The following is a 26,370-nucleotide window of genomic DNA, read 5'->3' on the forward strand; positions in this document are numbered from 1 at the left end:
ATAAATGCCAAGAAATCACATTTATGTTCGTTACTTTGTAGGACAGTAAAGAATGCATCTAATCGATAGCGTTTCGCTTCGTTCTTTCCTTTGAAATACAAGTCTGACTTACGTTTATGGATGAAAAACATTTTATCTTTACCTTTTTAAGGGGGAAGATAATGCTGAATTACCATTGACCTTGCAGAGTTGTGACTACGTTGTGTTTGGACAAAGTCTTCAATAACCTCGTCCTTACCTATTTTGTTATTCTTGCTTGCACTAGCATTCAATATATACTCTAGATGGATCCAACAGCTTCAGTTTCCTGACAGAAAGGACTCTCTAACAGTAAGATAAAGTGAAAATGCTGAAATAAATCAAATATTAAAATATTCTAAATTAACCATCCCTTTTTTACAGTTGGTGGTTAAATAGTTTTGCTGTTGACCCCATTCACATTATTACATCAGTAAGGGGCTGTTTGTGAAGAATTTTTCAGGTTGGCCATGAGTGACATTTGTGGTTGCAGATTTGACCTTTTCAGCATGTTATTTAAATGCACAATAATATACTTCAAAATGAGACCTTTGTGCGTTGTATATTATGTTGTTCTAGTGGTGTTCTGCTGTCAGAAAGTGGTTTAGCTTTAAGCAAGGAGGAGGGAGGAGAAGTCATATTTATCTGGGATTTTTTTTTTTTTGTCTTGTCACCTCCCTCCATCCCTCCCTCACACCCTCCCACTATCTCTTCTTTTCTCAGGGTCAGGTAGCAGGCACAACACACTCTCTTACACACACACTCCCAAGGCTCCAAGGAGCCTCAAGAGAATACCCACACATGCACATGCTTCACTTCCTCCCCAGAGCTCGTTTGGGTGAAGACAACATGGGAGGCTGTGAGCTGTGAGGATGGACAAGAGAGTGTGTGTGATCCAGACTGACTTCCACCAGTACAGACCCACCACTGCTCTGCACAACAGACCACTGGCACATGTAAGAAACCCGATATTCTCCGTGTCACTATAGTTTGTCTCCTTCTTCTTCCCTTTTTTTCTGTTTTCACATTTCATTTTTTTGTCAGCAGTTTTTTCCAACTCTGCTTTCAAGCATGTTGCAGGGCTCCTCCTCTCTGCAGGCCCACACCTTTAGACAAGAGGAGTTCCTCATTCAGCAGGGGGCATCAGTGTACAGGGGCTTTTGTCACTTCAGTGTGTGTGTGTGTCTCTTCTTGTGTGTCACATATGTTTACACTTTATATGTTTTTAGATTACTATAATTGTAATAGTCCCAGCTGGTAGAAAATGTGTTTTAAGTGAGTGATAATGTCAGATACTAGTTTTTCTAACTCACACACACGTATTTACATACCCACACAGTGCTGAGCAATGCAAACATAGACAAGCATCAGAAACCCTGAAGACACTACAACAGTGAATTTAGCCTCACAGGATAATAATTACAAAACAAAAATCTTTGTATTCAAGCTGATGAACATGAATTGTGTTTTTCCTTGCAATCTTTTGAGATTATATGTTTCTGGGGGATGTTTGGTTTGTGTCTCAGAACATGTTTTCTGTCTTATACGAGGGGGGCTACATATGTGGTCTGAGAGCTTGCGCTAGTTCACACAGCAATATGAAAAATACGAAAAAAATATGAAAAATACTTCAGGGGCAGTTTAATTCCAAAATACTTACATTTCCTTCATTGGAAACTTGACCAAGGATTGCTGGTACTGATTCCTCTTTTAGGCTCAGTCCCTATTTCCTGGTCCAGGTTGGTAACACACCACACAGGCAGGCTGACGTCACATATCAGCCAACCAGCAGGTTGGCAGTCAAAGCTCTCATTGTAATTCTTCTTATATCGGCTTTATAAACCAAGGGGACAAAATGTCTTGAGATTTTATTCTTCATTGCAGTAATTATCATGTCCACTTGCACATAAAAACATAGAAATTCCAAGCAAATCACCGTTGTGAATCATGACAGCATCACCACCATGTTTTTTTGGACATTGGAAAGGATGCAGCAGTGACTTATAGTACAAAAACAAACCATTGAGGGTTAGAACTAGTTTGTTTGGTTGGATTATTGCTGACATTTTTTTTATGCCTTTGTTCACATGTGGCCAGTATTGGGCAGCCAGATGTTGATAATCACTCCATGTGGTAAATGTATCAGATGACAGAGGCCAGAGGCCAGAACTGGGTTTGCTAACTGACAGGGAGCAAATGCCATATGGAGGGCTTTTTGATAACAGATTGATAAGAGTAGTTGGAAGCTTGTTGCAAATTGGAAATGTTAGTCAGAACTAAGTGTACATTAGCGTGTCGCTATTTGTTGTTTAGAGTTGGAAGGATATTGAAACTGATATCTGAAAAACTCGTTAGCCTCTTTAAACTAGGTGTGGTGGGATGGTCAGTTTTTATCCTTTCAGTTCAAACTAAAGTGATGCCTGCTTATTGAACCACAATTTACGGTTGTTTTCACATATAGAATAGTATATACTTTGTTGTTACCAGGGTACAACAAAATTGTGGGTTTACAAATTCAGTAACAGAATCATTTAGAGTTGCCTGCTGGAGGTGTTGTACAACTATTGTCATACTTTCATTAGTTATCAGTGTCAATAATCGAGTAATGTAACATCCCATGGGTCTCCCAGTAGATAATTGACTTCTTGTTGCCATCTCCCTTTGTATTTTCTCACCCGCACACACCTGCAGCATGCACATGTACAGCTGGGTCTGCCAAGAAAGACATGAAAAGCTGTGTGTTTTCCATCTTTGGTGTTGCTCCATGTGGGTCATCGGGGTCTGGGAGAATACTCTGTCTTGTGTGTTTTTCATCCTGAATGGTGCTAATTTGAATGGAATCCCACTGATCTACAGATAATTCTATGTTTTGGTCTACTTAATGTGACTACTTCTAATGCCTAAATCTGCCCGTGGTGCAGTCCAACTACCTCAGATATTTCACTCAACCCTCAGGACAATATTAACTGGCAGTGAAGGCAGCACAAACCCTGTGCTTTATAATAGTAATTTATAATGTCAACAGCTATCTCCCCAGTGTAATTATATGACAACAATCATGTCACTGATATGATTTATAAGCTGGTATGAATGTACCTGACCTGGAGTCAGTCGACCACATAAGTGCAAGTGAACTGTGAGGTGCTTCGATGATCAAAGGCTGGCTCTGCCTTCCTCCGTGACCTGGATCCAGAGTTCAGCCAGAGGCCAGGCTTCACCCTGCAGTCCATTCATCTGGGAGCAGTTTGCACACAGAAGTTTTTTGCTATAGAAACTCTCCTCCTTGGATCCAGAGCTCAACAGTAACATTAAAGTAGCAGGGAGAATGTGACACTGTGACTCATATGAGGCACCTCAAAAAGCAGGTCAGATCAAATCCAGCTGAACAGCAGCGGGGTCGGCCCCTATCAGACAATAACAGCTCAACCTGCGTCATGACAGGCATGGAAAGCAAGAGCAGCTGTTTTAACAAGTCCTCTGAAAAAAAAAGATTGTGTATTCATACCCTTAAATACGACACATAAAGGCATCCTGTCAAGTATCACCCTTTTAATAACCAACAAAATTCTCATTGGGAGGGAGGGTTCAAGACACATGCTCAAGACCAACAAATGACAGCTATCAGTCATTGACATGACAACACTTTTTTCAGACAAGTATTTACAGACAATGACTTCTCTCCTTGTTTTTTTGTTTATTTATTTTGCCTTGTCCTGTCCAGAATTATGGCAGCAGAATTGTAATCTGAATAACATTTATGCCAAACAGATTAGCTTTGCCAAGCTTTGCTTTGCATCCCCTTGATTTTTGTTACAATATTTTGCATGTAATAGTGCCGAACCGGACCGGGGAAAAAAGAAAAAAGATTTTCACTATCATTTCAGTATTTTAGGTTTTCTTTGTGCTGCTGCATAAATATGGATGTTACTGAAAGTGTTTAGTGTACATGTCTCTTTTAAATTGGGAGAATAGTAACTTTTAGAGTTCAACCATAAATAATACTTAGTTTGTTTGCCACACACCGAGATAAGGTATGTGAATGAGTGTTGCATGTTTGCGATAAGACATATTTTATATGTTAGCAAACTGGCATAGAAGGAAAATATAGTTTATGTCCCATACCAGAATATTGGACTTTGAAATGGTTTGGTATTACTCCAGTGACTTATATGAGTTTGGTTGCCATTGCACCCTAATGAAAATGCAATCAGTTTGACTAACTTCAACATTACAAAGTTTTTCTGAATTTATGATGAATTAAGTTGCTTTCATGAGACCATGTCTATGTTTTGTCGATAGATAAATGGATACTTTATTCATTCCCAGGGGGAGATTCACAAATTGTAGAAGGATATTCTGGAAGCAAGCATTTTTACGTCTTATTTCGGGCAAAGCAATCAAACTTTTGATTCAGGTTTTTTACCGGATATGATTGGTGAGCCTATACTTGCAGGTTCTGACTGCCTCAGTGCTCAGTTCTGATTTACTGTTCAGATCCGATTTTTTGGTGGACCGTTTACATTGCTCTTCTTTAGTGTTGCCAATGTCAGATTTCAGAGTGAACGGTTCACCACACTGAAACAACCCGCATGTGCAAAAAACAACAAAGATGTCATGAAGCGCACAAGCAAAAAAACAAAGACGCCACTAGCTACAGGAATCATCCCCATAGCGCCTCATCCGCCTAACGTCTGTGCTCTCATCCATCATGTTTGAAGAAGACAGACACATAGGGGTGGTGACTTCCACCTGCGCAGAATTATGACGAATGTCGATCGAGAGTGACGCAGAAGTCATGAAGTCATGAATTCTGATGTGACCACACAGATTGAGGTTGCATTGCAAATAATCCACATATGGAATGGGGAAAAAATTAGATTCCACGTGACTTGTACTGTTCATACTGTTGTGAAAAAAATCTGTTCAGAGCAACATATGAGCAGAAAATCAGATTTAGGCCACAGGGTAGTTTCAATCCAATCCAATTTATTTGTAAAGCACATTTGAAACGACACAGTCGACCAAACTACTGTAGCCTACACGATAAAAAAGAGGGCTCAAAATTCAAGTTTCAAGTGTCAACATGGCTGTCGAGTGGCAATGCCATCTCAATCAACATGTTATTTATCCAAAGGCTTTTTTTCTGGTCGCTGGAAGTAAATTGACCATCATTTGTGTTCTGAGTCAAGCTGGCCCATCCTCTAACCCATACTGGAAAATCTGTCACCCTGTGACTCGTTGTGCTCCAGCTACTGAGATGATTTCTTTCTCCACAGCAGCTCTGCCTGAGTCAAAAATGTTTGATCAAAACTATATTTTCCTGGTCCAAAGCCTTGGGGTGGATTCCGGATTCCTTTTTTTCTGTAGTAATTTGGCTTAGTTCATGTTTGAGCACTGAGACAACTGGGATCATGTGCACTAGTAGCAGTTGAGCAAACGTGCTGAGATGGTGAACAGCTGTTAAAATAAATGAAAGCATTAGAGATCATTGGGTTTATATCCTGGTTACCTTTGCTCAGTATAAGAATATCAGGAAATGGAGAAAGAAGCTTTTACATAATACTTTTCAGAGAGATGTGCAAAAGTCTAAAAAGAAATGTACTGACTAGAAACTGCAGAGCTATGAATCAGATGGACAGTTTGTAAGTTTGTTTTACCGGTACTAGAACTGCAGAAACACCTCTGAGCTTCAAGTCAAAACATGACAACTTTGTTCAAGTGTGACGTGCATTCATCATGCCTGTAAGGACAAAGAGCAGATTTAAAATGTGTACTGTCAGAAACAGTGCTGGCTTAAAAGGTTGAGCCCCGTGATCATGCTAAAGGTGAACTATTGATGTGTCACATTTATCTTCCTCTCTTTGTTTTTTGGCATCCTCATGCAGATTGATGTTGAGTGCAAGGGTAAATCCTGCACTGACAGGTTAATGTATTGTGTGTTCAAATTGGCTACAGGCAAAGGAAGTTCAAATGTGTCAGGTGGCTAATCCTCATGACACACACGTCCTAAGTCTTATTTGAACAACAGGGCAATTACCGGCGCACACTTTAGAAAGATGATACCACATTTCCCTGTCTAATTTTCACACCGACCGACCGACAGCACGGTGTGTTGGGTTTGGTAGATAAGGCTGTCGGGGCTCAGAAAGTGCAGCTAATGGCAGAGACCAGCGCTCCAGCTGCAACAGGTCTTTCTGTGTGGATTCTGTGTGCCTTTCCGTCTGCAAGAAAGCTTTCCCTTTTAAACTCTTTTTCAGATCTCCCTGTGGAGAATAAGCTCTATTTTTCCAGAACCACTTTTTGTTTTCTGGCTTTGAAAGTAATGCCAAAGCTTCTTGTAGGCTCTTATTAGGAGCGGAGGGAAATAAAAGAAACAGTAGCATGAAATGTAAATTCTCTTTGGTAAAAGACATTAGTTACGTTTGAAATGCTAAGGTTGTCTCCTGCTGAAAATATATTCAGGCCGAGTGTTAATGATCTCCAATAGATCTTAATGGCTTAGTGAGGAATGTTGAGCCCTGTTTTTGACATCTCAAAGATGGATGTCTTTTTGTCTGGCCTGAACGCCACAGGAACTCTCACCCAACCTGCTCCAGATGAGGTCATGTCAGAGTTTGGAATTTAATTCTTTTGTAAAAAGAACCACCCTTTCATAGATTCTCTTCTTTATGAGAGCAATACATTCTTAGCTGAGAGAAACCTAAAGCAACAGACTGAAAGACACTAAAACAACATGGTAAGCCATAGACAGACTTGTAGTTTAGACATTCTGTCAAAGTCCAGAAGAACTGTTGGGTGTTGACTTAAATGCCGATCAGCACCTGGCTACTGTCAGTGATAAAACTATTTCAATATTATCTTATTTCTGTGTTAATCCAAAGACTTTTAAATTGAAATGCACCATGTGCAACTTTCATGGTTGACATGGTCTGACGTGATTTGGATCTCGGTCGATTCCAATTTTCTCTCTAAGAACCATAACACTGACACCACTCGACATTTTTTAGTTTTAATTGAAAATGTAACTGTGTGCTAGGAATAAAACAACTATTATATATACAACTCATTTCCCCAAATCTCCCACAGCTTGTGCTTTGTTATTATTGTGCTAAAGATGACTATTTACAGGATATGACCACACAGCTGAGCATGCACATACATTCAGATAGACTGAAGACATGTGGATGGGACTAAAAGACCCATACGTTATTGGCTTTATTGAGAAGCAGAGGCAAGTTGACATAATTGTTCACATGGCAAACTGAAACTTGATCTGAACAAACGATAAAACATTTTAGGTCTCCTCTGTGCACTGCTGAACCTATATAAATAAATTGTCTGTTTAGGTGCCACAAATGGAGAACTCTATAGAGATTAAAAAGCAGTTTTAGTAGCCTCTCCTGGAATTATATTTCAAACACCCTACAATATTTATGGTTTATGAAGCAAGAACTTCTAATGCAACTGAGTCACTGTGAGCATGAAAATATTTGGTCAAGCGGAAAATTGGCCAATTCTGGTCACCTCCAGCAATCTTTTCCTCCTCATTTCTGAGAATTGTGCCACTGTTTATAAGCAAACAGCAACAGTTAATGTATTTATGAGAGCAGCTTTTAGTTGCTGTGAATCTTGGATAGTTTTCAAGTTAAACCAGTCACAGTTCAGTTTGACTAATTTTATTGCAGATTTTACAACTTCAATTTCACTTCGTTTTACTTTTCTCGACAGTTAGCCCTCGGGTGTTATACAAATATAATGTGCCTTTAAAGTCAATTAACTAAAAACTGGTTCTAGGCTTGGTTCTGTCATTCCATACGTTTAGATCTTTACTACCTGCTGTTTTTATGACTTTAGATTTGATGTCTTTGACACGTGTCACGTCAGTTTTTGAACATTGTTGACTTTATTCTGGCAAGATTGTTGCGTTGTTGACTATGGACCTTTCTTGCTCCTGGACATCTGTTGAAAAGGATGAAAAAAATCGATGTTTTACATTCACAACGATAACTAAGTAACTTGCTGTGACCAAGAAAGAACAAGAACTGTCTACTGTTTTGATAGGATAACAGGGGGAATTGAGCATGCGGTTTATGTTAAAGCGTGTATGGAACATTACAGCATCTTCATCGGTCTGTCAGGAGATGACAGAAGTCTGCACAGACACAGGTTCGGTGAGGTCTGGTGGACTACCGAGCTACTGCTGATAAGAAGAAGAAGTCAGATTACAAATAAAAGTGCCGCCAACATACCAGCAACATCTCCACCATCTGGCTGCTGCCTGAACTTTACCTTTGACCTCAGGCCTCCGTACCATGTAGTGATCAGGTCTGGGTAAAAGCATGTTTGTTTAACTGGCTTGATGTGCCAGAGTGAAAAAGAGTTCTAAAACTGCTGTAAGCACATGCATGGTATTTATTTTATTTTTGTGTGATTGCTAATAAGCTGAAAGTGGTGTATAAAATAGATAGATGACAATATGACAATAGAAAATTCATGGCTCGGTCCATGGCTCGTGAACATTCTGGAATTTTGATTAAAAAAACCTTTATTGGGCTGAGTTCTGATAACTGACGAATTACTTAAATAGTTTTTAAGCAAAAAATGGAAAAATAAATGTTTAAAAAAAACATTTAAGCCATTTTCATAAATATTGACACTGTGTACCACTAATAAATAAGTACTAACTTATAGGCCTTGACAGAATGCAAAACAATTTATGCAATATATATATAAATGTATAGATAACAGTGGTGTCACATGGTTTCCAGATATTGTGTGGCTGTAATCTTGCTCCATCCCACTCCACCCTGCCCCAGCCAAGTACTGGAAAAGAAAATTGATCTAATAAAGGGCTGTGGAGCAAGTATTTATAGCAAGATGAACTAAAATTCCAAAGCATTGTTAATTCTTCCATGAAGCCCTTTGTTTCAAATGAGTAATTAAAAGATGTAAGTATAAGCTAGAGCCAAATGGAGGCTGTGACAGTGCATTCAGGGTCTTGTTACACAGTGTTACTGAATTTCTTGAGTTATTTTTTGGTGATTGCTCTGCAGGGTCCCAGTCAAAGGCAAATGGTAAAATGAAACAAGCAAAATGGCATTTTCAGCATGCATTCTATATATCATTCACACTGACAGCTGGACGCTGGTTGTGTGTATTGGAAGCCAGCATCAGTTGTTTGGGGTGGTTATTTTTCAAAAGCACATATCAAAGCACGTTCGTAGCATCACTGGGGCGACAAAATCAGAAAATGAAAAATTCTAATTTGTTACTTTAAACTGCACTTGTCAAATTCTTCAAAGTAAAACCTAACCAAGTGACAGTGTGTGCTACTTAGCATCTGAGCCTCTTTCAACTGTGCTGACCGTTCAGGGAGTTTTCAAGATAGATCAGATCAGGCATTTTTGCAGTTTATTCAGGACTATACAGCTTTTTTGTTTCTCGATGCCTCACCTTTGTCTCAATTCCAGGCAGGAATGAGAAAAAACTCGTTGTATGTCGCGTTAATAAAGAAACATGTTTACAATACATGGAACACACAATATACAAGATACTTATGAAATTTAAACTTTTTATTTGTGCTGGTAGACATGAATTATGATTTTTTTTAGGACACAAACAACTTTTGAATTAGGGGACATTTCTTTTCTGTTTGTACCACTTTTTATTTTTATTTTTTAGTCTTTGGTGGGTTGGGGTGGGATTCATTACCTGGTGAGCCAAGAAAAGATTTGAGTATCTGTTTTAAGGCAAGCTAAGCAAACCCTAGACACTTAGTGCTGAATGCATAAACCTAACCAAATAAATACAATTTGAATGCATCTTACCATTTAGTTTATAAAACCTGAACAACTAGTTCCTACTACCTAAGCATCTCCAGTCAGTTTTTAATGCCTAAACTTACACAAATGGTTTCTAATGCGCTAACCTAACAAATACAATTTTAATACTTTAACATGATCAATTAGTGTTCACTGACAAAACCTAAAGAACTAATATCTAAGATTAAATAGTTACTTTTGAAAACCTGAACAATTAGTCTCCAGTGCCTAAACCTAAACCATTTTAATGCCAAAACCCAAACAATTTGTTTTTAATACCTAAACCTGATACCCAATTTTGAATCCTTAAACCTTACCAATTAGTTTTTAATGCCTAAACATGACTGTTATTTATTTTGTTTCTATCATATAATTTTTCAGTTTCTTCAGTCTATCAATAGTCTGTTATTTTTGTTTTCACACACTTGGTACTGGGACACTAATTGATACATTAGGTTTAGACTGTGTTAGCTCATCTAGCTATTAAACAGGCACATTGCTGTATTGTATCAGTACTTGATAGAGACTTAAACAGAGATTCAGGGCGAAAAAACACCAGACATCATATTAGACTGAACGGAAAACCAACTGTATGTTTACTGGAATCTATCATTGCAGTCATTGGCATCCCTTTGCTACCATTAAGTGGAATTATTAGCTTCCTTTCAATGCTCTTTTTGGCTTACTTATTTGTAGCTATTCAAGTTGTTGTCATTGACATAAACACAGACTCCCCTGGCCCGTCAGTGGTCTTTTTCTTGGCACATTCTAATAGATGAGGAATGTGACAAAAGCAAATAAAAAAAACTGAACAGCCAACATGCATTATAAGATATGTCCTTGAGCTTGAAGTAGTTATATTTCCCTAAGCATAATACATGAGAATGGTAGAGGTAATGTATCATCTCACATTTGACTCTCTACATGTGAACTTAGAAAGTTTAACATGACGTGGTCTTTTGAGAGAAACATAATGGCCCCACCAGCAGGACATATAGAGTTACCAGTAATATTATTTATATGAATATTAGTGTGCATAACTAGTGTGCTTACTTTTTGATTTCCTACTTTCATTTATCTTCATCAGCATAGGAAACACATTTTATTTTGCTGAAGTGACAGAAAGCCAGGATGCCAGTCAGGTGAGAGGTTCAGGTTCAGGTTCAGAGAGGTCAGGTGAAAGAATGTGGGCACATGTGTTTGTGTTTCTATGTTCATGCCTTTTAAATGGCAAAGGGAGCATATATGGATGGAGAAGAGAGAGATGGGGTGGGGGTGGCAGCTCAAACTCAGGACCTAAGTGAACAAAACTGGGAGAGACTCAGTAAACGAGCCAGGCAGCCAAGCTGAAACATCAAGCCCTCTGAATGTGTGTGTGAATGTGAGCATGTGTGTGAGTGCTGATGCAGGTCAGATCTCTGTCACTGCTGCAAGCTCACACAGAGGAGTCAGGGATGAGGGAGAGAGAGGAGCTGAAGAGAGCCATTGAGCAGAGTGACCGGCTCCTGTCCAGGGTCCGGGAGCTTGAGGAGCAGAACACTCAGCTTAATGAGGAAAAGAATGAGGTGGTCACGAAATACCGAGCTGTAAGTCTGCTGCATCTTCCTTTTTGCCTCTCTCTTTTCTCCCTTCTAAGAAGTTATTTTCAAAAGGAACTTGATACTTTAGCAACTCATATTGTTTGTGATTAGGTCGAAGTTTCTGCTCGATAAGGGATTTTAAAGGTGGTCATTAAAGTAACCCTGGGTGGATGAAATTAAGTGGATAATTATACCCCAGCAGAGAGAGAGACACAGTCTCCATGGCAGGAGCTGTGTTTGAGCTTGTTTTAATGCTGTGGGTTTTTACTGCTGTATTGACCATTTTCCATCATTTTATTGAGAGAGCAAATAGAGACTGTGTTTTTTATTCACCATGCTGTGAGGCACCATGCTGTCTCCTGGCCTTAGGCTCGCTGGATTACTCTTTTACTCCGAGGGGACTGTGTGAGGGGCATATTCCTTTCTGGTTGGAAAAAAGGTTTCTAAAAGTTTCTTAACGTTACTTTTTTAAAGAACTTTTTAAAAATGTAAACCACATAACTATTGTCTGACAATAAATGTAGTATATTTCATTTGATTGACCCATTGAATTAAATATATTACATTTATTGTCTGACAAAAGATGTTGGTAACATCCAAGAAATGTTGAGATCAATTAGAGGACAACCCTTTTTATCTGTTCATACAATAATAAGGGTGTTTATTGCTGCAGAAAACTGTAACCACCACAGACATATAGTTCTTGGGATTTGTGGAGATGGTTTCCAGTGGCAACAATGCGCGCTTATCACATGAACCTAGCAGAACCACATGGAACCAGTCAATAAATAGGAGCTGCCATTGTTGATTTTCGTCACACCTTCAACCTACCAGTATATGATGCTGACTCCTCTTTACTTTTGTAATTTTGGATTCTCATGACATATAGCGAGATCAAGACTCTCCTCCAAGAATCCAGCTGTTTCACAAGGTCACCACCCAATAGTGGCAGCTATGGGTGGATCTTAGGTGTTATGACAGTCAACAGTGGTATTTATCTTCAGTCACTCGTTCCATGTAGTGCGTTGTTCCTTTGTGACAGTAGTAGATACCTCCCTCATTAAATCATGCACCAGTATATTTAAAAAGGGCCTTCCTTTAGATTTTTTTTTATGTACACAAGCAATATTCTTCATGAATATTAAGATTTCACTATATGTCTGCCATACCTATTATACAGTAGTTAGCTAAGGTAGCGAATGACTAAAAATAAGCAATCAAAACACATAAATGAACCTGTAAAGTGCTACTTCAACTGATGTGGGAAAATACCCTTCTTCAAAAAAAACAAAACAATTTGAACACATCTTCTTTAAGATTAACTCAGTGTAAAGTGGCTTTATAGAAGTTTTCCTGGGATTTGACGTACCCTTCAGGAGCTCCTTTCTTTGGAGTTGCACCTTTGCAATAGCACCATAGTAGAATCTATCACAAAGTCAAAGACATAAGACTATACCCATAAGACTTAGAGATGGTATTGTTGACAAAATCAGAGGTTGACATCCAGATTGACCTAAGTTTTAAACCTTTTAGCTCACAGTTTTCATATCAAATTGAAGATGACTCAATCTGAAACTTAAGTTACTTTATGCCAACTTCATGACTAAAGGTCCTTAATATTCCCCTGCAAGATAGTAAATGGAGTGTTGATTTACTGCTTAAGCATTTGGGCTTACCTTCTCATGCAAGAGATTTTATTTAATTAACTGTTTTAATCAAGGCATCAAGGCAAAGCAGGAAAAAAAATAATTACTTAAACATAATGTTTCAGTTATATTCTTCAAAGTAGCCTTCATGATAGCTTTGGTGTGAGACTATTCAAAATCTTAACCATTTTGGATGTTGTAAATCATTTAATGACTTTGATATCATTGATACTGCTGTAAATTGATAAAAAACACAGACTAAAAGATGGATGTAACCACCGGGTCTGAAATCAGTGCAAATGCGCCTTTAGGTGCAATTCCAGCAAACATTGTGTATGTCCATAAGACACAACATCTGCTTTTTGATGCCGCTACAATGTTCTCAACAGGGCATTACCAGAACTTCACTGACTTCCATAATGTCCAGCTAATGTCCACCGGCAAATGTTCTATTTGATTTTCAATGTCTAAAATAATGAGGTCTATGTAATTAAAACAAAATCATACAAAGCAGAGAATGGTAGATGCTCTGAAGGGATACAGTATTCCTCTGGACAACTAAAAACTTCAAAGCAAAATGACCAGGAAAAGCATTAATGTATATAGTGTCTACATTAATGATAGCATTATTTTAGTTAAGAATGTGTGAGAAAGTGAATCTAGGATGCAGAGGATTTAGTGTGAGAGTGTGGAACTGCTGTGCTGTTGCCAGTATTTGTGGAAAAAGCTCCTGGCTCACAGGATTTTGTCATTACTACAGCTGAGTTGCTCAGCAGACTCCCTAGATGACTTTTATTCGAAACACCATAAACCGTCGTCACTTCATTCTTGGCCTGTCTGGATATGACAAATTGTGACATTGCTCATCTTTGTGTCTACCCTAGAATAGCCACTTCTTTCTGTGACTGACAGAAGACCCTTTTTCCTTACTTAAAACATAACAATACACATTTAATGAACTAGGCTAAAGTGGGTTTAAGATAACACCAACTGTTTTTCCTTAATAAACCACATGCTTCAAGATACTTGTTTTATAGTATTTTGTTTCAGTAGAAGCACATTGTTCCATCTTTAAGTCCTCTCTGCGTTTTATTATCCTTAGCATAAAAAACTTTTTTTTATGGGTATCACCAGGTGTGTGCTGGCTCCCACAATGTTTTTTCTTCACTGCTTTGATTAGCCAACCATAAATAATGACATTAATCTGCGGAGGAGACAGATCAGCCAGCATAATTCATATCCTACTGATTTGACTGCAGTGAGAAATGTGACCCCTTGTCAGAGCTATTTAGTGCTGCTATGGCCCGTTAGGAAGCCTTCCAGTTTTCCAGGGGAAATTTGTCCTGTTCTTCATTACCCCGGACGTCTGCTGAGCCTGGATGTACACCTCACACATCCTTCATCCAGAGTACGAGAATAAATTCCTGCTTGTTAATCAACCTTGATGGTCTTCTGCCGTGTTAGGTCAACAATGTCATGACAGACTGACATTCTTTTGGTCTTCTTATTGTAAGTGCATAAAAAGTCATTTATTTCTACCAAGCCTGTAAAATAATAAATGTTTTCCTCTTTGCATTCTGGTCGAATATAATGTGTGGCAGACCTTTGTATATGCCTGTGATGGATGAGATACTGTGAGTTAACCTGAGTTTTAAGCTGTTAGATGTGACAGCACATTTTGGCCCCAGTGGGTTTAGAGAATTGGAGCCTTTTCCTACCATTTACATATCACAGGGACTTCCTCCAAAAGTGTAGTGAACAGCTTCTCAAGGTAGATTTTAGAGTTTAGCGTGCTCCTTAATTCCCTGCCATATTGTACGAAAGTGCTGAAATGTGCTGAAATATTGATCTTACAAAATATTTTACAAATAAAAGCAACACCACTTGTTCCATTGACTTGCAGAGACAATGCTCAGAGGCTAAGGATTTGGATTTTGGTCTTTTTATGCTAGCATGGTAACTTGTGCTAGATGCTAGTCCTGACCGTTTGAAAGCACAACTCACATGGAATCCAGTTTTTTTTATTCAGATATGTGCCACATATTGGATCAATATGTGATCAATATTGGCCACATATTGGATCAATATGTGGTCAATATGTGGTCATAAATCAGATACAGATCAGATTTTTTGCAAAGCGACCTCAGTCTGTTCAGTCAAATCAGAATTCATGCGACTTCTACGGAATTCATGCAATACGCATGAAGTTCGTCACAATTCTGCGCAGGCGAAAGTCACCAAACACGTCTGTCTCTTCTCAAACCAGCGAGGTGCTGGTCTTAAATAAGCCTACTTCCATTGCATAGAATGCTCTTTCGCATTATGACAGCTTTGTTGTTTTTTGAGCATTTTTTTGTGATCCGTTCACACTGAAATCTAAAACTGACCAGATTAAAAAGAATAATGTGAACAGGCCAACAAAAAACTCATATATGAGCTGTTAATTGGAATTGAGCATTAAGGCCTGCAGTCTGAATGTAGTCTCAGTGTATTGGCGAGGCTGATGTGAATGTCACCAGTTTTGCTGGTGTTTCATCTTGTTGTATGCTATGTGATTGCTTGGATGATGACCAGAATTTTGAGAATTCACCCTCTGTACACCATGAATATCTTGAAAATATACAAATGCTATAAGGTTTATAGTTTAAAAAAAAGTGTTACTGAAAGAAAAATCTGAAAACCACTGGAAAAACATGGCAATGGTACCAATTCACATTCAAAAGTGCAGTGCAGAGACACTAATACAGAGATACTGCACATAAATAAGAAAATGAAGGCTTACTTCTGCAAGAAAAACTGTATGGGAGATTTTCATTTGCTTCCTTCTTTCAAATCACCTTTGGTGTAAATGGATGTAAGCGGCGTAAAGTCCACTGTTTAACCCTCAATTACCCTTAATGAGAAATAAATGTGCCTTCTCTCAGAGCTGTCCAGATGCCCCAGCTCCGCATGTGGAAAAACTTTTAGTCTGGACTCTGAAGTTTCTGCAGCCTGAGGCAAACTGTGGGACAAAAGAACTGGCAGGGAGAGATGAATGAGGGTGTAGCAGAGAGAGGAGAAGAGAGGTGAGGGAATGGAAGACTGATTTGATGTGCAAGGAGAATGAAACAAATGAATGCAAGGACAAACTGGTCAGAAAAGATGAATTTGGAGTTGAGTCTTGGGTGAAAGTTAAGGCCAAGAAAAGATGGTGGAAACTATTAGATAGATTGCCCGAGTAATAGAAAGATACTACTGTGAGGTTTGAGTGTCGTGTTTTCTCCTGTACTCAGAGCTTACCATGCTATTGAAAGCTGTCCTGTCCAGATGCAGTTTTTCATTTCTGGCTTCAATGTTTTTGGCCTTATTAGCTGCATAAGTCGAGGAAAAGTTGGCTCGAACAAGCCTCTGACTTTTAAGCCCAGTCTCACCAGAAAAGGATGAAATAGGAACATTTGTCCACACATCTACTTTGTAGTAATTTCACAGTACAGGCTTAAAAATTGTGAGATGACCAATGAGTTTTAATATGTGTAGACCAGAACAATGTATAGTTTCATAACCCTAATTATGTATTTCTTAACATCTAAGCTTAACTATGTACCTTGAAGTTAAGCCTAACAGTGTACCTTTAACTCTTAACCCTGCAGTGGTGAAGAAAACAGTAAGTTATCACAGAAGTAGAAGTTCAAAAGTAAAAAGGCTTTGGAAAAGATGCAAGATGAAATTTTTTAAGCATCATCATATCCCGGAGCGAGGACTGAGAACGTCATCAAATAGGAGCAGTAGCACATGGTCACATGTGATGTCACATTTTACTGGTTAATCAGTTAAAATAGTGTTGCAGTTCTGAGTATAAATAAATATGAAACCTAAATGGATATAAATTCCGATTGGAAGAGCAAAAAAACCCCAAAAACATAATAATATAACTACATACACACACACACACATATATATATATATTTGAAACCAACCGAAGTATTGCAAATGCCAGCCAAAACAGCATTTAATTCTGTTTAAATGTATGATGTGCAACCTCTTGTGGTCTTGAGTGCAACTGTATGTAAAATGAACAAATTATGTCCATAAAGGTGACAGTCACAGTCTTGAGAGAATGTAATGTTGTTCTAACCAAGATCATTTTATGATCCTAACCAAGTGAAGTTATTGGCTAAACTCAACCAGGAAGTTTGGTCGTAACTTGCTGTGTTTGCATGTAACCAAGGCTGATAGCAAAGTGATGTCCATGAAGGTGATGATCACTGTTGCATTGTAAAAAGAATATCATTTTAGTCCAAACTGTTTTCGAACCAACTTATGCTACTGCCTGAACCCAGTGAGGAAGTGATGAAAGTGTTTTTTTCATGTTGGTACGGGTTTGGCAAAAGGGAGACCCAAATGCAGAACTGCAGGAGAAGGAGATGGATTTTAAAAGCTTTAATGGAGAACTGAGCAGAAATAGACTGGAAACAAAATACTGAGAGCCTCTGAGAGAGGTGAGGTAAAGACCAGCAGCTGAAGACCAGGTGTGACACAGGAAGGGTTAGGGGTTATGACGAAGCAAAACTTACCAGAATTGTTAGAATGACTGTGATCGATATCTTCGATTGAAAGCATCCAACAGCTAAACCTGCATCCTCCACTTTCCTACAGTGTTCCCTCATCTCACCCAGAGGATGTTTAAAGGCTGCTGAAAGTTAAATTGCAGGCTTTCTGCCTTAAGGAAGCAGTATTTTTAAAATCATGAGACAGTACATGATGCGGCACAGAGCGACTGAATACAATCAGTGGTCATCCTGATGACTTAGAGTACTTTTCCGTAATGCTTTCACATAGTTACTATGTCCTTTCATTGCCTTAAAATAACTACTACAAGATACTACATCTTAAAAACAGCAGTGTTGATAGAAAATTGCTTTTCCCTCACAGTATGTCCTGGTTCTGAGCCTGACAAATGATAATATGAAAACCTGACACAGATCAGAATTATCTGTATTCTTGTATAGGATTCACTGGCAGCCAGCTTGCAAGATATGAGAATGTTGGTGTTGGATATGAGTGTTGTCTGAAGATGCAGCCTGGGAGAGCCCAGTGTGTGAAGTAAGTGTAACAGATCTCTCTGTGCTGGCTCTCTGTTCAAGAACTCAGACAACACTGGCAGCATAAAACAGTATGAATTCTTGGAAATCCTGTGTTTTTGGTTACTGTCTCTGTGGCACTGGCAGAGAGTAACTCACTGTCCACTGTTGGTCAGTTTTATTTCAGTTATTCCAGCTCTATGTAATTTTAAAGGGTCATACATGGTTGCATTTCCACAATCTATGGTTTAGAATGACCTCTACAAAATGAATGTGCTACAATATGTCTTGAGGGCACATGCTGTTACGAGGTGATATTTACATTGTGGCTATTGGTTACATTTCCTGATAACATGAATAGATACCATGTATTATCAAATCTGCTCATTATGAGCATTTTCATCTATTCTGTAATGTACCCCTTTTAAAGGCACGCTTGAGACTATGCAGACTACACACTATATTGCCAAAAGTATTGGCTCATCTGCCTTTACACCCATATGTACTTTAGTGACATCACATTCTTAATCCATAGGGTTTATTATCATTTCTAAGTCAGCTTCAACTCTTCGGGGCAAGCTTTCCACAAGCTTTAGGAGTGTGTTTATGGGAATTTTTGAATATTCTTCCAGAAACACATTTCTGAGGTCAGACGCTGAGGTTGGACAGAAGGCCTTGTTCTCAGTCTCCGCCCTAATTCATCCCAAAGGTGTTCTATCAGGTTGAGGTCAGGACTCTATGCAGGCCACTCAACTTCTTCTAGACCAAACTCGCTCATCCATGTCTTTATGGACCTTGCTTTGTGCACTGGTGCGCAGTCATGTTGGAACAAAAAGGGGCCATCCCCAAACTATTTCCACAAAGTTGGGAGCATGAAATTGTCCAAAATCTCTTGGTATGCTGAAGCAGTCAGAGTTCATTTCACTGGAACTAAGGGGCCAAGCCCAGCTCATGAAAACCAACCCCACACCATAATCCCCCCTCCATCAAACTTTACATTTGGCACAATGCAGTCAGACAAGTACTGTTGTCCTGGCAACTGCCAAACCCAGACTCGTCCATCAGGTTGCCAGATGGAGAGGCGTGATTCTTCACTCCAGAGAACGCGTCTCCACTGCTCTAGAGTCCAGAGGCGGTGTGTTTTACACCACTGCATCCGACACTCTGTGATGTATGACTTGGATGCAGCTGCTCGGCCATGGAAACCCATTCCACGAAGCTCTCTACGCACTGTTCTTGAGCTAATCTGAAGGCCACATGAAGTTTGTTGGTCTGTAGAACTCTGCAGAAAGTTGGCGACCTCTGTGCACTATGTATATGTAATTTTATGTGGCCTGGCACTTTGTGGCTGAGTTGCTGTAGTTCCCAATCGCTTCCACTCTGTAATAATACTACTGACAGTTGACTGTGGAATATTTAGTAGCGAGGACTTTTCACAACTGGACTTGCTGCACAGGTGGCATCCTATCAGGGTACTGAGCACATGAAAGCGACCCATTCTTTCACAAATGTTTGTAGAAGTAGTCTGCATGCCCAGGTGCTTGAATTTATCCACCTGTGGCCATGAAAGTGATTGGAACAACTAAATTTGATTATTTGAAAGGGTGAGTGAACACTTTTGGCAATATAGTGTACGTTTGTGTCATTCATCTGAATATGCCATTTTTGTCCATCTAGTAACACTGATTATATCCCTGCTGTATTATGTTTAAACAGAGTAGTCGGATTCATCTTTGCAGCCTCTTAGGGGAACTACATATATTGCATGTATTTTCTGTCACTTTCTTTTCTGGTTTACTAAAGATTTGTAGTCTTCATTTATTGATTATACATTTGAACTTTCTTTTATATCATTTTAACCTTATTCCTTAGTCTCAGTAAGTACCTTTGTGCATTTTCAATGGAAATGGATCAGTGTCTGATAAACTGCTATACAGCACTACTAAGTTCCAGGTAAGACCTTGATTTAAGTTCCAAAACATGCTAAAAACAGTTACCAGTTGTACTGCATCCAAAATGCTTAGTATGTTCTCTGACATTCAACATAATTTTGTGCAAAAAGTTACAATGACCTGTTTTTTTTTTTTTTCTTGTTTGTTTTCTAAAAGAGATTGTGTGAAGTCCTCTGTGTCCTCAGTGTCTTGCCGATAGTAGACAGGGGTCAGAGTGCTCTCCAGACAGGCAAGCTAAGGTAAAATCTACTAGGAGGGGGCCATGATTAGAGATTATTCTCCCATTCAAAACAAAACAATTGTGGATTTATGTGAACTGGGTCCACATGTTGCCACACAGTGTTGCAGCCTGTTCGGCTGATAAAACAAACATAGTGACAAAACTGCCTAATACAAAAGTGACAGAGTTTCACAAATTCACAATAAAGCTATCGTTCTATCCCCTATGAATTTTTTTAGATTTTAGTTGTTTTATGGCAAAAACTTATGCTCTTCTTATGTCCCCCTTTTGAGGATCTTTTTGCTTAGCTCATCTGTCAACATGTGTTTGGGTCTCCAAACAAATATTCTCTTCAAACACTACACACTGTAAGATTAAGCGTTCTTCTTCTTCTTACTTGTTGATTGCAGTTAAGACACTGATAACTCATTAGTACCTCACACAACCCCACACAGAAACAAAATATCCCTTTAATAGTAGGTATCATTGTGTCATATACCGAGAACCTTGTTGCTAGTTTGAAGTGCGTTACTGTAATAGTCACATACACACATGGACAAAATTGTTGGTACCCCTCAGTTAAAGAAGGAAAAACCCACAATTCTCACTGAAAGCACTTGAAACCTACAAAAGTAACAATAGATAAAAATTCATTGAAAATTAAATAATCAAAATCAGCCATTACTTTTGAAATGTTGATTAACATAATTATTTAAAAAAAACAAACTAATGAAATAGGGCTGGACAAAAATGATCGTACCTCTATAAAAGATTGAAAACTATTTGACCAGAGTGACATGATTAACTCAGGTGTGTCCTTTAATTGACATCACAGGTGTTTCCAAACTCATAATCAGTCAGTCTGCCTATTTAAAGGGAGACAAGTAGTCACTCTGCTGTTTGGTGAAAAGGTGTGTACCACACTGAACATGGACAACAGAATTGTCCCAGGACATCCGAAAAAAGATTATAGACAAACATCTTAAAGGTGCAGACCATCTCTAAACAGCTTGAAGTTCCTGTGACAACAGTGGCTCATATTATTCAGAAGTTCAAGACCCACGGGACAGTAGCCAACCTCCCTGGACGTGACCGCAAGAGGAAAATTGATGACAGATTGAAGAGACAGATCGTTCGAATTGTATCCAAAGAGCCCAGGACAACCTCCAAAGAAATTAAAGGTGAACTCCAAAGCCAAGGTACATCAGTGTCAGATCGCACCATTCGTCGTTGTTTGAGCCAAAGTGGACTTCATGGGAGACGACCAAGGAGGACACCACTGCTGAAAAAAAATCATAAAAAAGCGAGACTGGAATTTGCAAAAATGCATGTTGACAAGCCACAAAGCTTCTGGGAGAATGTCCTTTGGACAGATGAGACCAAACTGGAGCTTTTTGGTAAGGCACATCAACTCTATGTTCATAGACTCAAAAACCAAGCATACGAAGAAAAGAACACTGTCCCTACGGTGAAACATGGAGGAGGCTCAGCAATGTTTTGGGGCTGCTTTGCTGCATCTGGCACAGGGTGTTTTGAATGTGTGAAAGGTAAAATGAAATCTGTCGACTATCAAGGCATTCTGGAGAGAAATGTGCTGCCTAGTGTCAGAAAGCTTGGTCTCAGTCGCAGGTCATGGGTCTTCCAACAGGACAACGATCCAAAACACACAGCCAAAAACACCCAAGAATGGCTGAGAGAAAAGCGTGGGACTATTCTAAAGTGGCCTTCCATGAGCCCAGATCTGAATCCCATTGAACATCTGTGGAAGGAGCTGAAACATGCCATTTGGAGAAGACACCCATCAAACCTGAGACAACTGGAGCAGTTTGCTCATGAGGAGTGGGCCAAAATACCTGTTGACAGCTGCAGAACGCTCATTGACAAATACAGAAATCGTTTAATTGCAGTAATTGCCTCAAAAGGTTGTGAAACAAAATATTAAGTTATGGGTACCATCATTTTTGTCCAGCCCTATTTCATTAGTTTTTTTAAAATAATTATGTTAATCAACATTTCAAAAGAAATGGCTGATTTTGATTATTTAATTTTCAATGAATTTTTATTTATTGTTACTTTTGTAGGTTTCGAGTGCTTTCAGTGAGAATTGTGGGTTTTTCCTTCTTTAACTGAGGGGTACCAACAATTTTGTCCACGTGTGTAACAACTTCCTTGATCCAAACCAATCTGGGTTTAAAAGTGGACACTCCACCGAAACGGCTCTGTTGGCTGTGGCAGAAGCCTTAAAAGAAGCCAGAGCCACAGCTAAGTTCTCTGTACTTATCCTGCTCGACTTATCAGCTGCATTTGACACTGTCAACCACAGTATCCTTTTGTCCATACTCGCTAGCATGGGCATCACAGGGAGAGCACACTCCTGGTTTGAATCATACCTCACTGGTCGGTCATTCAAAGTATCCTGGCTTGGTCACACTTCTGCAGCGCACCACCTCGCCACAGGGGTCCCCCAAGGTTCAGTACTGGGACCTCTTCTCCTTACCATATACACCACCTCACTGGGCCAGATCATCCGATCACATGGCTTCTCACACAAATGTTATGCTGATGATACCCAGCTCTATCTGTCATTCCCACCTGACGACCACACGGTCTCAGCACGAATCTCAGACTGTCTCTCTGACATATCAACATGGATGAAAGCCCAAAATTTATCTTCATACATACTCTGATGTGACATAAGTAGTGATCTAATTTAAAACATTTGTTACAGCTACCAAAGTGAAAACATTATTCTTCCACTTGAATTGTTGAAATTGCAGCTGAAATTGCAGCTGAAGATGTTTGTATTTCATAATGGAAAATGTATGCAAGCGTTGTGTCAGGTGCACTTTACATAGTACTTGGTATGTACTGAAGTTCCAGATGTACTACAAAGTTGAAATGTTAAACTTGTTCCAGTTCATTTTAGTTTTTGTGGATACATTTAAGTATGGAGATTAGTGAGGATATCTATAGATAGCATTGTTTTGATTCTGAAGCTCCGACGTTTTCCCATGGATTATTAATCATTCTATTAATCATTATGCCCCTGACTGATGTTGACTCTAGATAGGGAAATGTTAAGTCTACTTTTTGTGAGTCTCTGTGACATATTCTCAAAAACCAGACACACTTGAGTTGAAGCACAATAAGTCTTCTTGTTCTTGCTAAGATGAATGCCATGGCATTGTGGGGGACTATGTGGGTGTGTGCGCATAAGGCATTTATGTCAATTATAACTGAGGGAAGAAAATGCATTCTTACTGAAATACTGTCCTTGTTTTCTTGTCTCCTCTGTCCTGTGGCTTTGATGGTCCAGCTGAGGGCTGAGTTTCTGTGGTAGTACAGCGCAATGTTTCAGGCTTTTCCTTTGACCTGACATCCTATACCCACCACCTCCCTTGTGGGATACCTTAGGAACCCCCCCACCACCACCACTGCAAACTGGGGAGAGCCACCTGTTTCTGGAGGAGGAGACTGTGGGGTAAATAGACAGGAGAGGAGGTTGTTTTAGTGAAACACTTTAAGGACGGACTGAGCAGAGGCTGCTTTCAGTAGGTTACTAGTGGTTGGACTAAGGTGCAGAGGAAATCTTGGAATACAGCAGTGTACCAGCGCACCCTAAAATGAAACACAGATGAAAGGTTGTTTGAAAGCGAGAGAAGAAAAAAATGAAAGGACGAAAGTGCTGACAGATGAAGACAAAGAAAAGTGAGCAGAGAAGTGTGCCACAAGAGAGTGGATCTGAGAGTACAGACCGGAGCACCTTCAGACTGTGAATTACTTCCATTCCTCCTACTCAAACCCACCTGGATATTTAAGAGCAGCTGCATGCCATACATAGTAGAAGAAAAAGAAGAGCCTCAGCCTTTCTGCAGTTGCACAGTCTCGGACAAGTCACTACATTGTGAAACAGATAAAGTCTGCAAAGTAAGACAGTGTATAGGCTTGTGGAAGTATCACTAAGATGATGTCTGTGAAGCGTTGCCAGCATTGCCACTCCCTCTCTGATGACTCTGAGGAAGCCAATGGGAACCAAGCTAATCTTGGACCACAACCAGAACCTGAGGAATTGGACTGGGATGGCTACAGCACCACACTGGAGCAAAGATTAGCAGCCGTGGGTAACACAGACAACACAAATAATGAATTGTGGGATATTTTTTATTTTCACGTAGTACTGTAAGAGTTAAAGGCAAAGAACTTTGTTTCATAATACATTTATTACTCTAGCCCATAATACTGTCGAACATACTGTAACTAACTAAATGGAATTCAGCCATAATATGATTAAATGTCACGTGCTAAAATGGGAATGCTAGTCATGTGAAAAATTTTAAGCAAAATTTAAAATCTGACGACCAAGGATCGGTATTTACTACACATCTTAAGGTTGGCAGGATGTAAATGACAAAAAGTAAAACAGAGCTGCTATAAGTTTTTGTGTCATGAGTAAAAACTGGAGCACCAGTTGAAATTTTAATATGTTAAGCCCAGAGAAACAATTAGCTGGACTAATCCTGTTTTAAAAATGATCAAGAAAACTACACCACAAAAATAGCAGGGAAGTCAAAACAGAAATCAAAGCAGTTAGCTAGTTAAAGTGTTGAATAAATGGTTAGAAGGAAAAAAAAAAGTCTAGCAAGTTAACATTGGATAAAAGTTTTCAAATTGTTATCATTGTCATTATTTTCTTGAACATAAAATGTAAAATTATATTCAACTGTATACAAGCCATTCTAAGCATAAAGTAATAGATAGTAAGTAAGTAAGTAAAATTTATTTATATAGCACTTTTCGCAGAGGAAAAAAACCTCACAAAGTGCTTCACATAACACCGTCAAGGTAGCTAGTTAAAATCATGAAACAGGTACACACACAAATAAAATAAAAATACAAAGACAAAACCAACAGACAGAAACAGTCAAAATAACATGACTCCTTAAAAGAAGATGCACCTGAACAGGTGTGTTTTAAGATGTTTTTTTAAAAAATGTCCATGGTAGCTAATGATAGCTCATTAAAAAAACCGAATGGCCCTTTTAGCTAATGCTAGTTAGCTTACTAGCATCCCAGCAAGTAAAGGAGATGTACACTACTTCCATAAGACATTTACAACATCCACTACTATTTGCCACTACAAAGTTCTTGGCAGGCTGTTACTGACACTTTGTCCGTGTCTGTAATAAGTTGTCTTTTTGTCTTGATGCGATGTTTTGAAAAAGACTAAATTGAGGCTTCAGGGATCTTTCATTTGGTACCTTGTTTAATGTTCTCTTTGTTCAAAAAAACCTTTTAGGACAAAGATAAATAGACACTATAATTTTATAGCGCCCAATCTTATACGCGACGCCATGCTTTCTTACTTTTTCATACACAAACACATACACACACACACATGCCAGTGAAAGTATCAAAGGCAACATGGAATACATTGTCTTTTCAAAGGATACTTCAACATGTGGACTGAGGAAGCTGAGGACCAAACAATCAACCTTTCGATTAGCAGATGACCTTCTGGGAAATTCATCAGACTGTGTGTGCATGTATGTGTGTGTAAACATGTTTACACATGATGGACATCAGAAATTTTCTGGGAGGTTAATTAGATGTTGATTGTGAGTTCATGTGTACACATATAAAATCATTCACTTTGACAATGTTGTTTTCAGAAGATGTGTATCGAAACATTAATGACAAAACGAGTTTCCACATGAGATAGAAAAACAAATGCACATATATGTGTGTACAGCTTGGTTATGTCTTGCAAACAATGTTCCAGCAACTAAAAGGGAACCCCACATAGTGACACATATTACGGACGTTCCAAAGCGATCTTTAGCTTACATACCAAGGATAATTTTTTTGTTTGCTGAGATTAGCTAAAACTATGACATACCGTATTACTAAAATATGAAACAGTACCAGATAAATGGTTAATAGTAATACTCGGGTGCAAAAAAACCAAAACAAATGGTAATGATAAAATGGTGAACATTATCACTGCTGAGAATTAAAAAAATTCTGCGTCCAATTGATTGTATCACAAACGCAAACTTTACCAAACAAACAGCAA

The 26,370-nt window shown here is 38.9% G+C and overlaps 1 protein-coding gene across 3 annotated transcripts in view; it reads left to right on the forward strand.

Annotated features, from left to right (window-relative positions):
- The first annotated feature begins 790 nt into the window (after positions 1–790).
- Positions 791–26,370, forward strand: part of LOC140278002 (myosin heavy chain, skeletal muscle) — a 62,358-nt gene continuing 36,778 nt past the window's right edge. For 2 of the 3 annotated variants that reach the window (XM_072372877.1, XM_072372878.1), the window contains exon 1: positions 23,806–24,414. In XM_072372877.1, the coding sequence (XP_072228978.1) occupies positions 24,262–24,414 (153 nt within the window). In that variant the 5' untranslated portion in view covers positions 23,806–24,261. Of the gene's footprint in view, positions 975–23,805; positions 24,415–26,370 lie in introns of those variants that run through there. The other variant, XM_072372879.1, reaches the window with a different exon arrangement.

Source organism: Leuresthes tenuis, unplaced genomic scaffold (assembly GCF_036924035.1).
Source record: "Leuresthes tenuis unplaced genomic scaffold, fLeuTen1.0.hap1 SCAF_20, whole genome shotgun sequence".
NCBI lineage: Eukaryota > Metazoa > Chordata > Actinopteri > Atheriniformes > Atherinopsidae > Leuresthes > Leuresthes tenuis.